Raw genomic sequence first — 15,855 nt, 5'->3', positions numbered from 1 at the left:
TTCATTTCAATGTTCTAATCGTTAATCGGGGTCGATGGCCGCTCTGAGGCTAATAATAGGGCAAGAGCGACTAGACTCCCACAAATCTGATACCTCACGACACTTGAAATATGATTCCTGCTGGAGTTTCTCTCCTTTTCATTAACCTCTTTCCTATACATATTATCTATCATGGCAGTTGGTCCGACTCTCGGAACAGGGTTGTTTATTGGCGCCGGCCAAGCGCTGGCTGTCGGCGGTCCAGCCTCACTGTTCATTTCCTATGTATTCCTATCATTCCTTACCTATCTCATGGCAACCGCTGTCGCTGAAGTTGCTACACATAACCCCTCTCGCCATGGAACCATGGTCACAAATGGCATCCGATATTTGCCTTCTAGCCTGGGATTTGCAACCGCCTCTCTTCGCTGGTATACCCTGTCCATGTTCATTCCCTACGAAATCACAACCAGTATGGTCAACCTAGGACTGTGGACACCCGATTCAAAGATTGCACTGCGCCTGACCCTCGTCACGGTCGTCATTGTTGGCTTCAACTTCCTCCCTGAACGACACTCCAAAATCTCGGAGGTGATACTCACTCGAATCAAAATTGGCACCATGGCCTGCCTTCTTATCTTGTCTCTGTCCATTGCACTCGGAGGCTCTACCGGTTACAAACCCTGGGGATTTCGATACTGGAATAACCCCGGCGCTTTCAATGAATATGTGGCTCATGGTGGGACGGGAAGATTCTTGGCTCTTATGCAGTGCCTCTTGTACAGTTCTATCGCATTCACATTGTCTCCTGAATTGATTGTGCACCGAGCTGAACTGGCTGACACGACCGATCAGCCTGCAACAACCGAATCTTTAGAGTCAGTCACATATTCTACTATTGCGAAGCAGGTTCATTATGATGTTCTCATGACTACAATTCCCTATATTCTCAGCGCTTTGGCAATGGGGATAATGGCTCCTTACAATAACACTCTTCTCTCCAACAACGAAACCGGAGCCGGTTTATCGCCTTTTGTCATTGGAATGAACACGGCGAAGATTCGAATCTTGCCAGTCACGGTCACCATTGCCATCCTGGTCTCTTCTGTCGCCTCGGGTCGCTCGTTCCTGAATATTGCCTCTCACAATTTGTGTGCGATGTCAGAAATCGGCCATGCTCCAAGCATATTCAAAATACGCAATAATTGGGGAGTTCCATGGGTGGCCGTCACTTTTACCTCAACCTTCACTACTCTGTCCTTCCTGTGCGCGGCACGATCAAGCTCTGTCATGACAACCTACTTCATCCTCTTCGTCAACAGCTCCGGATACCTATCATCGATGCTCTCTTGTCTCGTCTACAGCCGCTTCCGTGGTCGTCTGAATTATAATGGGATTACCAATGCATACCACTCTAGGATTCAACCGATGGGCACCTATGTGGGTTTCATCTTCAGCGGTATTCTTCTGATGTCTAATGGCCTGGTAGCGGCAGCTCCAAAGATTGGCGCTGGATCGAGAGGTACGCGCATTATCATGGCGTACATCAGTCTACCTCTTTTCCTCTTTCTGTATATAGGACATCGACTTCAGCAAGTTGTTCATTGGCGAATGCGTAGTGAGGAGAGCAGTGACAAAAGTTCAGACGAGGGATCCGTTCGGTACTTTCCACGTCAGGAACATGATAACCGGCCACTTGAACCACCAACAGTACTAGAATTTGATCAGGTCTGGACGATGGCTAGTGAGGTTTGATGGGAATAGCGAGAGTGAAACTCAGCGCTAGTGTTTACTTGAAATGAGTCTCTATAGTGCTTAGTGTTTAAACTGTTAATTTATTAATTACTTTTTTTCTTATACCTCCAGTCATTTCTTGTTCTCTTTGGAATTAGTTCTCTTTTGCTGTCCAATCATTTCCTGATTAGGTCGTTGATTATGTTGTTTGATTAGTCGACATTGATTATTTACCCCATGTCCTCAGGTCCTCATACTTCCTCCGTCCAACGTCGCATCCATATTATCCATCTCATCCATCTGACTATCAAGATATTAACCACCCCAGTCAGTATTGAATTTGAATTATTGGATATTCTCGACCGCAACCACCTCGAGTGATTAATTGTTTATGTTTGGTTTAGGTATTGACCAGCTGCAGCCTGTTATGACCTCACAACCTCACACTACATCCATGCATACATAAGGATGCATGTGCCATGGAGATCAACCCTAACCATGAGAACCAAATGCCAGAGTCAGATAATATCCTAATCCTTCCGAGTTTCAACCATGATAATGTGGATACAACAACGGAGGTACAAAGGGCGGAAGTGGGCCATTACCAGGTAATATTTCAATACATTTCAACCACAGGGCTTGATTGACTAACCGTTTCTATGTAGCCTTGTTCCTTGCGCACATCCGCTTCTTATAGTGGCAAATTCAAAAAAACAGCCAAGTCACCGCGCAATAACAATCCCCCTTTTACGTGAGTCTACTCCATACTCTTTCCCCCTTTATACAACTCTTATTTGATTCATGAATCCTTCATGTTCACGTTCCTGTCCCAGTTCTTGTCCTTGTTTCTATGTTCCCATATTAATGCCATGACTTTCTGTTGTATCACTGAAGTTGCCTCACCCTGGCCTGATGACCCCTCCCGAACCTGCGCCACATTGTCTTTCCACTGGGATGATCTTCCCTTTTCCCATGGCACTTCATTTTATCCTATAGAGTCAAATCTGCCCTCTCAGCTTTCACTTTTTCATACTTGAGATCCAAACAGAAATTGAAAAAAAAAAAAAAAAAAAACACCTGCTTACATGCTTACATCTTTATACACTTATCTCAGACTTTTGCTCCTTTATCATTTTTCAATTCCCCTTACCTATTATTCTTTGGAGCCTTTCTACCCCCGGAATGCTTCCCATTCTTCTTTGTTCTTTATATTCTTCACTCCTTGAAGGCTTGAGCCTTGAACTAACCTGGACTAACCTGGACTCACTTGAGCTAATCTGGGATTCCTCGATTCCTTGATTCTTGATCCCTTTGATTATGATGTTGGATGGCTACTTTTCACCCTACAACGTGCGTGGAGTACACATCAAAATATCGAAGTACGAAGTACACAGTACTTCAGCTGATCTCTTTCTACTTGATGTCCGGTCCAAGTTTGGACATCCATTACATGATGATATTGGATCTGAAATCCCCTAGATCCCTACTAATATGAACCCTCTAGATGCTAATCTCTTCCCCTCCATGTCCCCCTTCTCTCATTCCCGTGATTCCCTCCACCGGATTAGCTGTCTCCGAAACCAATCCAAGAACGGACTAGTTTTATTACCATGGCTAACGTCCAGTTTACAATACCGTTACACATTAACCCGCGAACTTGTTCTCTCACATCCTGACTAACCTTTCACCCCCTCAGACTGGTCAGATCTCGTCAGACTGGATACGTTTTCGGGTTGAGTCAAACCAACAGGTTACAGGCACCCTTCTACACTAGTCCTCTTTGGCTTCCTCGCTGCCTAAGGCCCCAGTCCTCTCCTCCTTCAATCCAGTTCCTCTCTTGAATTACCCTCTTTTCCCTCCTTTTCACTCTGCGCGCTTTCTTCGTCTTCCTCGATCCCCACCCCATTTCTTTTCTCTCTAGATCACCCTTCAATCTTGTTCCAGAAACTTCCCACTCCCCATCTCCTCTTTTCTTCCTCCCCTAACGCGATCTCGCCGTCTCACCCTTTTCGTCCTCAACTGGCCATTAGTCGTTCACAGCACTTTCTGCCACTCTCAATTTCTCCTACAACTTTTACGACTTTATCATTCCGTCACCTTAAATCGCCCTGGTTCCTTCCATCCACTGAGGCCCTCGCTTACCTCTCATCTTCCCTCCCTACACCTTCCACCCTACAGGACACGGGTCAGTCGCATTCGGCCAGGATTTTCCCATCCGCCCCGACGGCTACCCTCCACTGTTTTGAGTCCATTCATATTGATTCAAGGAAATAAGCGAAGGGTTTCCATCTCCCTTAAGCCCATCTTGCTGTCCCAACGGGCTTGCTTCCTCGGCGAGGTTGACGTCTCTCATCTCACCCAACTCTTTCAATATCCGAATTGACAAGAGAACAAGAGAGAACTATCATCAAACTGTTGACATGCTTGTTGAACTGCAATAGATCGGCAACGCGACTCGCATCTCCAAAATCCCTCATTTTGTCGCTACCCGAGAGGGGGTAATCTGTCAGACTATGACAGATACCTCCTCCTCCCTCGCCATCACGCACGCCACTACGGATCCGTTTGCGGTCCGCGCTCGCGCTCCTCTCAGCTTTCCCTCTCCTGGCGATGCCTCTGACTTGGTCACACCTGACGAAGAGGACTACACCATCAAATGCGTCTGCGAGTATCTGGATGATGATGGAAGCACGGTCTTCTGCGAGCGTTGCGAGACGTGGCAGCATATTTTATGCTACTACTACACTGACGACCTGGTGCCAGAGGTGCATAAATGCGTCGAGTGCGAGCCGCGCGATGTAGACGGTCGTGACGCCACTGAACGTCAGCGGGCTGAGAGGAAGAAGACTCGAGCAAAGGCTCAAAAGAAGAAGAGGGATGATAATTCACTCGAACCGCGTCATGAACGAACCGACTCGGTAGCTCGAGAACACCCACCCAAGAAACCCAAGATTTCCCATCGCGTATCTACCTCGATTAGCGGGCCTTCGGGTCTTCCTTCCCTCCAACCAGATGGCCGTAAACAGCGACGCTCCTCTACCTCCGTTGCGCCGAGTCCTACAAAACCCTCGGGGCCTGTCATACCCCTCTATTCCCCTGAATTTTTACACCTTTATGACCGAGATGAAGAACACGAAAATATGGATAGTAACCTATTTGTTAACATGAACCTGGTCAACGATATGGCTAACTGGGTCAAGAACCCAGAGGCTTTGGCACAAGTCACGGGGCGCTCAATTGCGGAGACCTTCAACTGGTTCTACAATGTCATGGATCGTTCTGACTGGCCCTCCTTGGCCACGGATACCATTACAGATCAAACGGTCGAAATTGGCGGTCGCCATCCGACATGGAAAATCGTAAAAACCCAGGATGCGGTGCGCAAGGACACAATAGTCGGGGAGATGATCGGCAAAGTCGGTCTCTTTGACGACTACTGCCGGGATCCTAACAATCGATGGTCGGAGTTGCGGCATCCGGAACCTATGGTTTTCTTCAGCTCACATCTCCCTGTTTACATTGACAGTCGTTCTGAAGGCAGTCTACTTCGTTATACCCGTCGGTCCTGTCGACCCAATGTTACCATGAAAATATTCCTCACTAATGAAGTTGAGTATCATTTCTGTTTCGTTGCTAAGGAGGACATACCTGCGAATACTGAGATCACCGTGATGTGGTACCTGGACTCCAAGTCATCAAATGGGTTGGTCAAACTCGAGTCCGGCGATAGCGAAGCCGCCGCTATCAGTATCAGCAATACGCTCGCCACTTTTGGTGGCTGTGCGTGTGAGGGTCCGCAGAACTGCTTACTTGCCAGCTTGGACCGCCGGCGCCCTCCCAAGTCACTTGACTTTAGCATGAAGCAACCCACCAAGAAGCAAAAGAAGGTCAAAACCAAGCCCCCCACATCCCCTGTCATTCGTGCCGGTAGTGAGACCAATAAAAATCATGACGACGATGATGCTGGGGATAGTATGTCTGCTTCTGGCTCCGCCCCTGGGCAGGCGAGTCCCTCATATTCATCACTGTCACTGTCTAGTCGTGAACGGCGCAAGCTTGTCGAGGTGGAAAAACAGTTTTCGCAGCTAGAGGACAAGCGTACAACAAAGAGGAAGAAACGCGCGAGTGGTTCGGCGGCCCCACCTACGCTGGTTACCAGTTCCACCCAAACCGGTTCAGTTTCGCGTATCTCTGGCAAAAAATTACGTCTGGACACCTCTGCCAGTCAGTCTCGATCGCCTACTGCATGTCTGTCACCTCGGTCTCTACCTGGTGGCCGACAAGCTTCCCCTCGAAACGTCTCTGGATCTGGCCACCGTACTAAGCTGAGCCGTCCCACATTTGTAGATGCCTCGACCCAAGTCGATATGGAGGAACTATCACAGCCACGCATTGGTGCTCAATTTATCCCGACGACCATACGACTCTTGGGTCGCTTCAAGGTGGACCGTCGGCGATCAATGGAGAGTGCCCGGCAGCAGCTGTCCTCGGCTGGGTCCGACAGTGTGGTCAGATCTTCCTCCCCATTGATCCAATCCCCAATGGTCTCGAGCGATATGGCGGATGCACCCGAAAACTGTTCGACTCATCCCATAATTGACTCTGTGGATTCTGAGATGCCGAATGTGGAGAACGGTCTGGACCCGAGCAGGCCAATAATGCCGCCGCCGTGGCCGTCCACCGCTGCCCATAACACCCGTATTCCTCTCTCTTTTGTATCCGGTCTTAGCAATATGCGCATGTCTATGCCTCCTCCCACCAGCACCAGCGCTCTCTCCCCCGCTGTGAGTCCTGGATCCGTCAGCTTCGCATCTCCTCCCAATGCCGACACCTCACCGCGAGCCCTTGTGCCGCCACCTATCTCGAGTGCGCCTACTCCTACTCCTACCAAGAAAAAGCTCAGTCTTGGTGACTATTTAAGTCGACGAGCCGACCAGACTCAAGCACCCAAGGGACCCTTGACCCCAGGTCCGGGTACGACAGTTAATGCAGACATTGCGCAGACTCACACTCCCAAACCGTCTCCTGAAAGCAAGGCTGACATCCTGGTAGGGCGTGATGTGTTAATGGAAGACGCCCCGGAGTCGATCTCATCCCAATTCCACTCTATCCCTTCATGATATCCCATTGCGTGCTACGATAATGGCGTTAATGAGATCCCCTTGATGGGATTTATGTTCTCTTACGATTCTTCAAAAATACCTTTCTTGTTTGGCATGTTTTAACCCTGACAAGGGTAGCAACGGCGTTTCAAACCGTGTGTTTGAGCGACACACCCTGTTTTATGTCTTTCTATTAATTCTGTTTCTTATTGTCTCTTTTATCTTTCCCAACGGCGTAACATGGCGTGGTGTTATGGAACTGGGAAGGTCTGTCTCGGTTTATCGGAAATACCAGGATTCGGGTTGGGTTTCAAGGCCTTTTTCTCCGGTGTGACATGCTCCTTTCTTTTGAGCTTGCTCCGCCCCCTTTTGTCTGGGATAATACTTGGATATCATTTGCCGAGTTTTCTTTCTCTTTGATCTCCCCTCCGAGCATAGCTTGTATGATGTTATCAACGTGATATATCAACATCGCTTGATGTATTGAGTACAAGGTCCAGCTTAGAACCTTAGCTTTTGACTGCTATCAACTATTCCCCTCGGCTTTTGATCTCTTGTTCTACATAGTCGTCTAACTTGGAATCCACCTAGCGACCCGACCCGTAGGTCTACCTGGGTACGGGCACGGGTATGCGTAAACCACATAGTAGTTGCGCGGCTAAAGGTCACGGGATACTACAATTATATTGCTTTCTGTCGTAAATAACATTCTTTGCTCTGGGATTAAGAATTGAAGCACCATTGTCATGCGATACGGTGGTGCTGGCGGCCAGCATCTACAGCTTGAAGTTATCCAGGTCCAATCTTGGAATATTGCATATGGTATCCAAACTACTAATTGGGGAAAGGCTCTCTACGAATGGAAACATTTACCGAGTTACTCCACATGTTGTTCTGGCAGAACAAGATGTGGACCCTTGTTGACGATCTAGGCGATCTATTTACAAGATGGAATCTGCCTGTACCAACGTCATATGTAAAATCTCGAAATCACCTTGGAATTACTGGTCTATTCACCCGATGAAGCCGAAGCTGCATACCTAAATTAATAAGTCCACGTAGAGCTCGGCGTCGAATAATATTTGACCATTTATGATTTGGGATCATTCGATACTCGATTTTATTCGATTTCACTTCTGCCACCGCCTATAATATTATAATATTCTATATTTTCTATAATTATGAGAAATTTTGATTCTCTTTGTACCAATCTCTGGATAGTTTTAAAAGAACGAGTGATATATGTCCCTAACGTGTTTCGAGACGAAACTATCATGCATTAAATGATGGAAGTGATGAAGAAGTCGATCTTATGAAGCTCCTATTCTATAAGAGATATAGCCTGGGTATGTAGATCTTTGGATCTTAGTCGCTATTTTTATGGATATACTATTATGCCCAGGTGATTAATCATTCTATGACCACACAAATGGATTAGCTAGTTATTCTTGTGGTGGAATTTTCATAAAGATGAACACCCAGCAGCAGCAAGGGTCTCAAGACGACGGGTTGCGTGTACCGGGGTCTTCTCCTTCCTTTAGTGTGGCTATTATTTAGTTTATATCGAAATAGTATTAATAACGAAATGGTTGTTGTAACCATTTCGTTACTATAACTATTCATACCTTAACACTATTATTTACTTGGTATTCCGTATACCCTGTCACCATTTTAAACCTACACTATAGCGCTAATACTTTAGTTGATTGGTTGTTGAAATTGTCATGGTTTTGTTTTGTCTTAGTGGTAGTGGTAAACTATACTTCCCCTACAGATTCTCTCCCTCTATTTACATGAGACCTTGAAATCTCCCACTTTCCCACGCGTCCTTTTCTCCCAATTTCCAAGGTTCTTCCTCACAACTTCTCTTTCCCATTTTCTCCGTTCGTCCATCCCAACCACTTGAGAATAGTTGAACATGTCGCTTCTCGCCGATAGATCTAAATCTGGAGTATTTGATGAGCACTAGCTTGGAGTGCTTGCTCCTGAGGTACTCTTCATCGACCTACAAGAAGAAAGGGAAATGTTCAAGAACTCGAAAGTGGGGGGGGTAAAGGTATGATAGATCAAGTTCAAAGTCCAGATGGAAAAATAACGAGTAAGAAAAGCCAAGTTTCTCGACTGGATGACAGAAATTCTGGTCAATTGGCTTGACTTCGAGGTATGCAGTTGCGGCTTCAATTTCGTCAGGTTATTGGGCCAGTTATTTGACTAGATCCAGTTGCACAGGCGGCGTCAAAAACTCGGAACTAGTTGGGTGGTAGGGAGGAGTGGAAGAAACGAAAGTTTAGAGTCCAGATGGGATAAAATATCCATGATCAGCGGGAAAAAGACTTCCATTTACTTTGAATCAATGAATTCAGGTAGACGGGCATACGCCTAGCTAGTACTTTATAAAACTAGCTATTTATATAGATCCACGACGAGGCCATCGAGATTGAAACTAAGCTCTATTAGTATTTCCAAGGTTATAAACACCTAGAATCTTGCCAAGGTGTAATTTTCAATCCAGATTTATACAGTTGATAAGAGAAGACTTCGCAGCGAGACGGATAAGGCGAGATGACGCGAGTGAGGTCAATAAAACTGAGGGTGATTTCTTATAAAATACAATTATTCAACAATCAACGTGAACTCTAGTCAAAGCATATATCTCAAGCAACTTCCAAGAAGGAAGATGTGAGGCTAAATTCCAAATTTAATCCCTGTGCTTTGATTTTGCAAACTATAGCTGATGCCTCAATCGATCGATCTATAAAAGTTGAATGGTGCATCTATGCTATTTGTACGACATTTAAACGAGGCGTCTTATATTCTATCTCGTAATTCATTCACTACTCGTGCTCGAATTTAGGCGATAATTACGTTAATACAGCGAGTTTTTCAAAAAACGAAGTGCAAGTCTGCGAATTGTGCGTACGATATCTCTATTTGCACAAAAAATCTCACACTTTCCCACGCGTCCTTTTCTTCCAATCTCTTCACCACAACTTCTCTTTAACATTTTGCCCGTTTGTTTTCCATCTGGACTTTGAATTCTATCTGTCATACCCTTACCTCCAAACCATTTGAATAGCTAGACATGTCACTTTCTCCTCGCCGGATGATAAATAGCACCCCAGAAGGAAGCACTTCAACCAAGTGTGTCTCAAGTCCTGCAGATTCATCGGACTGGAAACCTCTTGTTCTCGTGGTCTCTGAGGAGGGTCCTGGCCGTGATAGCATCACAAGTGCCGTTGCTGGCAACAAACACGCTAACGTCCTCTTCGATATCGCATCTCAGTCAACCATTCTCGAACTTAAACTCTCCGAGTGTGTTCATCACCTACACGAATATACTCACGCTATCATCGTCATTGATGAGTGGATCCGCAGATCTTGCAACATTCCCATCTGGGAAAAATTGATTGAGTATATGCAGGACGGTGGAACGGTCATCTTTCTTGGAGACTTCGCCCTGTTCTTAGACCAGGATTATTACGAATTTCTTCCTGCGATTGACTTCTTTGAGAAATCTGGAAACTCATGGGAGCGGGGAGAGTGTATGCGAACCACAGTGTTTGTCAACAACGAGGATGAGATCATTCCCAAGAATTATCAACAGCTTATCCCTCCCACACTCGATGTACATGGCAGGTTTTTGACCGGCGTTACGCCCAAGCAAGTTTGGTACCAGCCTAATTCAGTGTCAGTTACTGAGCCGCAGTCAGTCTTGGGTTACTACTCGCGACCCGTCGATCCCAAGCAGATTCCCGTTGCACTTGCAAGTGTCGGTAAAGGAAAGATGGGCTATATCGGGGCGTTCCACGACAATCCCCAGTTGAGCCCTGTCCTCGCCGTTATGTGCGATCTGAGTAACGTGTACGAGGTTCAGGAGGATGAGGAGATATTTTAAGTGACTATGATGGGGGCAAATGGCATTCTCTCCTCCAAATCTCAACAGGTGACTGTGGATCAATTGATTCTTACCCTTACTTATCAAGCTAACCGTATATCTAGTATATGATGTCGACATTCTGATATCGAGATTCTCATGCCGCGTTTCTGATGCCTTTGTTATCTCACTTCCGCTGTCCTAAGTAGGACTCGTCTTTTTTGTTTCTTGGATATCAGTGAGTGACTGTGGATCACTTAATTCTTGACCATGTTTATTAAGCTAATCATACTTACCTAGTTTCTGATGTCGAGTTTCATGTGGTCACATCTCACTGTCGCTGTCCCGAGTAGGACTCGACATTTTCCGTATCTTGAATTTCAGTAGGCGACAGTGAATCGGTTGATATTTGAGTATGTTCATCAAGCTCACTGTATAACTAGTTTCTTCCGGTTTTCGCACCACAGCACCGTTTGGTGCTTAGGCGTCATACATTTTTATTACTCTAAGTGTATGGTCAGTTGATTCTTGAGTGTACTCAGAAAGCTAACCATCTGGCTGCTTCTTCAGGACTCGGCCTTTTTTCCTATTACAGTTTTTCTCGCTGCAGTCCAGTTGGTGAATTGGGGGAGTTTTGTTCCTATTGAATTAGTATTAGTTCAACGATCTTCGTCCAAACTCTGAGAAGTTTGACCACCTACATTTCAAATACTGAAACCATATCTTGAGCTTTCAAGGATGAATTTCTCATGAAGTATAGTCTAGATGAAGCACCGATAGTTCTGATAAGGAAGTTCCCCGCATTGATGACTCAAGAAGGGCTTACTCTTGATTCTCCTTCAATGTTCATCTCTTTTATCTTTCTGAATTTTATAGGATTTCCGATATATAATTGAATTCTTCCAAGTTGAAATTTCCTATCATTGCGAATAATGAACTCAAGCATTGAGCCTGGTGAAGTCCTTTCATTGGAAGAGCTATCGCCGGTAAATGATACTCCATATGAGATCGAGCAGCTCCCACTGCCTCCTGCCGACGGCGGTAAAGATGCATGGCTAATGCTTGCTTCATCTTCTCTGATACAATTACCAGTTTGGGGTGCGATTTCATAACTAGCCTGCAATCTGGCAACACCTAACTTATAAAATAGGCTTTTCGCTGGTGTTCGGTATTTTGCAAGAGTATTACTCGACACATGATGTTCTCAAAGGTGAAAAGGGAGGTCTAGCAACCGTAGGAACTACATCCACTGTATGTTAGAGTGCTTGCACTTCACCCACTTTCTGATTTTGACGATTACAGGGCATTCTATACCTCATTTCGCCCATCACCTTCACTCTGCTGACTCGATACCCGAACCTGCAAGCCTACTGTGCTCCGGTGGGACTGTTTATCACAGTTATCGGCTCATTACTTTCTTCTTTTGCAGACAAAGTATGGCAATTAATTGCTACGCAGGGTGTAATCTGTGCAATCGGAAATGGTCTTATCTTCACACCGTCCACTCTTTACATAGACCAATGGTTCATACGAAGAAAGGGTCTTGCTCTAGGACTGATGTGGGCTGCGAAGAGTGCCACTGGAGTGGCTCTACCTTTCATCGCCAGTACCTGTTTGGACCGATTTGGCTCAAGTACAACGTTGAAGGCCTGGACTGTAGTCACTGTATGACGAAGTCCTTTGTCATTTAAACCCATTTTCTAAATTTCCAGCCAATTTTTCACACTAGTACTAATCACCCAGGAATAGATTTTGTCGACGCTTGCATCGCTGCCCTTCATGAAACCTCGAATTCCAGTGTCACCATCTACCTCAATCCGTCGGATTGATCTCAGTTTCCTTCGACTGCCTACCTTCTGGACGTTACAAGCAGGTAACGTAATCCAAGGTTTTGGATATTTCCTGCCGTCGATGTATCTCCCTTCCTACTCGACTGCAACGGTGGGTTTATCTGCGACAATGGGCACAATGCTTGTCTCGCTATTCAACGCAACATCTGTCTTCGGTGGCATTGCGCTCGGTACCCTCTGTGACCGCTTTGCCATAACCGACGTCCTCCTTTTTTCCTCTGTGGGATCGGCCGTATCAGTGTTTCTACTTTGGGGCATGTCATCAGCATCTAACTCGGGTCCCGAAGCCCCGATTGCCTTACTCACTCTCTTCTCCATTTTCTACGGGTTCTTCGCCGGTGGATTCAGCTCCACTTGGTCCGGGGCTATCACCGAGATCAAGAGAAATTCCTCTCCGTCTCTGGATACAGGATTAGTTTTTGGCCTACTTGCTGGAGGACGAGGCATTGGAAACGTCATAAGTGGACCATTGAGTACGGCATTGCTCAACCAGGGATCTGTGGCTGTTCACGGTGGAACTGGATATGCCACTCAATATGGGAGCCTTATCATGTTCACGGGTCTCACTGCGTCCTTTGGTATGTGGGCTTGGATATGGGGGTTATCTAGTAGGGTACAATGTCTCCACAGACAAAGTACTCATTCAAACTATACTGTGTGATAAGTTCTGGTTTTCATAATAGTTGGGATACTAGTAACGAGTTATCGAAGGGAACAAGAGAAGGAAAAGTGTTCCGTCTATAAGGTGAATATACGAAGCTACGAAACCAACTACACTATAGTACATTCAAATTCATCAGACTGTTACAAAGTACAATTTCATGGAGCAAATTATAGAGGAGCATAGCTTTGGAAATCGTTCTACAATGAATAACGGATCATTGAAGGGAAGGAAAGAGATATTGAATCTATCAATACCTAATGACATCATTCCCAATCAGGTTAGCGTAATAATATAGATCAACTCCAATTCTGATCACGTGAATGGAGCTTTATCGAATCCGCAATCCATAAGCCACTTCAATTCTGCAACCTTTAGCATCTAAACTCATTACAGCTTCTCCAGGGTCGCTGCTCCCTCAAACAAGACGATGGACTCAGCAGATCCAGCCTCACAAGACCCTCTCCTGTCGCTTCGGCGCGCTATTGCCTCTGGCAACCTCCCCACACCCACAACCTCATCTGAGCACTCAGACCAAGATGCGACAGACGACCTGGCAAAAGCCACACATCTTTATTTCTCACAACCAGTCTCCCAGTCTCTACTACTGACAACACCCACCCGCTTTATCTCTTCAACCACCGATTCGCCTGTCGACCTGCGCAGCATCTTTTTCGCGTGGCAGAAGAAAGATGTCGCGATTCCTGAATACATCGTCTCTGCACAGGAGCTGAGCGAGGCCCTCAAGCAAAAAGAGCAACAAGAGCCCGGAAAGGAGGAGACTGTTCAAAACTTGGTTTTTGTTGAACGCCTCGATCTCATTACCTGGCTGGAGGGCGCTTCGGATGACAGCGAGTATATCAAGCCTCTGGAGGGTGTTGCTGCAGCTGCTGATGCTGCCGCTACCGCTGTGGGAGCTACCCAGGCTGATCCTTCTACTGCTACTGGTGCTGGAGCTGCAGGTATCTCATCGGCGCCTAGCGGTGCTCCCGGTTCGGCGCCAGTTGGGAGTCAAGTCGGCCGCGCACAGAAACAGATTGATCCTCAATTGCAGGCAATTTACGCAGCAGAGTGGAAGGTCGGTGACCGGAACACATTGCTACGGGGAACCAGGCCAACTGTAAGTTTTACCAGGCGCAAACAGCCTAAAATATACCAAAAAAAATCCCATCAGAAATGGATGACCTAACTTATTACAACCCAAACAGGACTTCTCTTTCGTTCGCAAGAGCACCGAGAGCTTCCTAGGTAGCCGCTCGCGATCTGGTCAATCAGGCGCCAAACCGAGCAGCAAAAGCTCAGCAATGGTGCCAGCACCCTCAGCCGGACTGTCCATGCCCTCATCTCGAAAATCCAACTCCCGTCCCGACCCTATTATCCTACTCTCCCCCTCCGCTTCCTCCCTTATTCGAATGTCTAATATCAAATCCTTCCTCCAAGACGGCGTCTTCGTGCCGCCAGACCACCCCACCCTCAGCACCTCTACTGAAGCCAACTTTATGGAACTTCGGCGGCCGATGCGCGCTTCTAACCCCAACGGAGGCCCACTGGCCTCAGCCAGTGCCGGCCGCGGAAATAAACCGACTAAGTTTATCCTTGTCGATGGAACGACCAACTTTAAGCCTGAATATTGGTCCCGTCTCGTGGCCGTCTTCACTACTGGCCAGGCTTGGCAATTCAAGTCGTATAAGTGGTCTAATCCCCCGGATCTCTTCAAGCACGCCACCGGTGTTTATGTTGGTTGGCGTGACGAGGAGCCTCCATCTAGCGTAAAAGGCTGGGGCCACGGAGTTCGCAGTTTCGCCGTTGAGCGGTGGGATGATAAGAGTGGCTTGAATGGCACTGGACGGTGGAGAGATCGAGAGATTGTCGAGGGAATTTGGATGGCTATTGAGGAAGGCATGCAAGCCCGTGGTTGGGGGTCCAAGGGCTAACTAAAACCTCTTTGATTGACATGTTATCATCTAGATGGCTGTTTTATTCCAAAATCAACCATTTTTTGTACCTGGTAACCCTGGAGATCCCAAGTTTGGCATTCACTTCGATATACCCTATTTAGTTCGAATTGAATTGCCCTTGTCTCCCATCTAAACATCTTATCTTGCCTCTCAATACGCCATAGCCATAGTAATGTAAATTACCGTACGCATCGCATGAACAACTGCATATTCAATGTGGCAGTCACTGGAGGGTTTGACTGTCCTCTGTGCAGATCCACCCTAGATCTACCTAGTGAGCTCTGTTCCACTCTTAGAAACCTGCAGTCTATCTAAAGTTGATTTCGAACTCATAAATTGAGACCCACTGTCCTTGGTATGGTATCTAGGTATGTGAACAGTATTTGGTATCCATTCATACAGGTTCAGACATTTGGCTCCGGATTCAATTTCCGTCTTTAGAATCCATAAAACCTACATACTTGGTTTGATCTTACCAAGCAATAATCTAGAGCAGATCTAAATTTAGCCTGAATCATGAACATTGCCCCAGAAATTCCCTTTCCAGCACACAACCACAACCGTGGTAACAAGGAATGTCGGATAAAATAAATCCCCCAAATCGCCATCTAATGGGATCGATGCATCGATCTTTTAAACCCATGGTTCTCATTCCCGTCAACCCATGTACAACATCAACGCCTATAGCAATCTAGAC

The 15,855-nt window shown here is 46.4% G+C and overlaps 5 protein-coding genes across 5 annotated transcripts; all 5 read left to right on the top strand.

Annotated features, from left to right (window-relative positions):
* Window positions 1-171: 171 nt before the first annotated feature.
* On the top strand, window positions 172-1,734 carry N7495_000319 (putative proline permease; the record flags this gene model as incomplete). Its single annotated transcript, XM_057202989.1, has 1 exon — window positions 172-1,734. The coding sequence occupies one exon, from the start codon at window positions 172-174 to the stop codon at window positions 1,732-1,734; it is 1,563 nt and encodes a 520-aa protein (XP_057067062.1).
* A 2,492-nt stretch (window positions 1,735-4,226) lies between these two features.
* N7495_000318 (putative PHD finger and SET domain protein) lies at window positions 4,227-6,833 on the top strand (the record flags this gene model as incomplete). The annotated part of the gene is made up of 1 exon (XM_057202988.1): window positions 4,227-6,833. The coding sequence occupies one exon, from the start codon at window positions 4,227-4,229 to the stop codon at window positions 6,831-6,833; it is 2,607 nt and encodes an 868-aa protein (XP_057067061.1).
* Window positions 6,834-9,897: 3,064 nt separating this feature from the next.
* On the top strand, window positions 9,898-10,710 carry N7495_000317 (uncharacterized protein; the record flags this gene model as incomplete). Its single annotated transcript, XM_057202987.1, has 1 exon — window positions 9,898-10,710. One exon carries the CDS (start codon window positions 9,898-9,900, stop codon window positions 10,708-10,710), a length of 813 nt encoding a protein of 270 aa, XP_057067060.1.
* Window positions 10,711-11,621: 911 nt separating this feature from the next.
* Window positions 11,622-13,200, top strand: N7495_000316 (putative MFS monocarboxylate transporter; the record flags this gene model as incomplete). The annotated part of the gene is made up of 4 exons (XM_057202986.1): window positions 11,622-11,730; window positions 11,840-11,940; window positions 11,992-12,354; window positions 12,439-13,200. The coding sequence occupies 4 exons, from the start codon at window positions 11,622-11,624 to the stop codon at window positions 13,198-13,200; spliced, it is 1,335 nt and encodes a 444-aa protein (XP_057067059.1).
* A 260-nt stretch (window positions 13,201-13,460) lies between these two features.
* On the top strand, window positions 13,461-15,134 carry N7495_000315 (RNA polymerase II accessory factor CDC73 family protein; the record flags this gene model as incomplete). The annotated part of the gene is made up of 3 exons (XM_057202985.1): window positions 13,461-13,480; window positions 13,597-14,320; window positions 14,409-15,134. 3 exons carry the CDS (start codon window positions 13,461-13,463, stop codon window positions 15,132-15,134), a joined length of 1,470 nt encoding a protein of 489 aa, XP_057067058.1.
* Window positions 15,135-15,855: the final 721 nt, after the last annotated feature.

The sequence above is a fragment of the Penicillium taxi genome (assembly GCF_028828555.1).
Source record: "Penicillium taxi strain IBT 34144 chromosome Unknown utg000001l_segment0_segment0, whole genome shotgun sequence".
NCBI lineage: Eukaryota > Fungi > Ascomycota > Eurotiomycetes > Eurotiales > Aspergillaceae > Penicillium > Penicillium taxi.
Note: the sequence above shows the minus strand (reverse complement) of the source record. Positions and strands in the feature narration are given on the sequence as shown.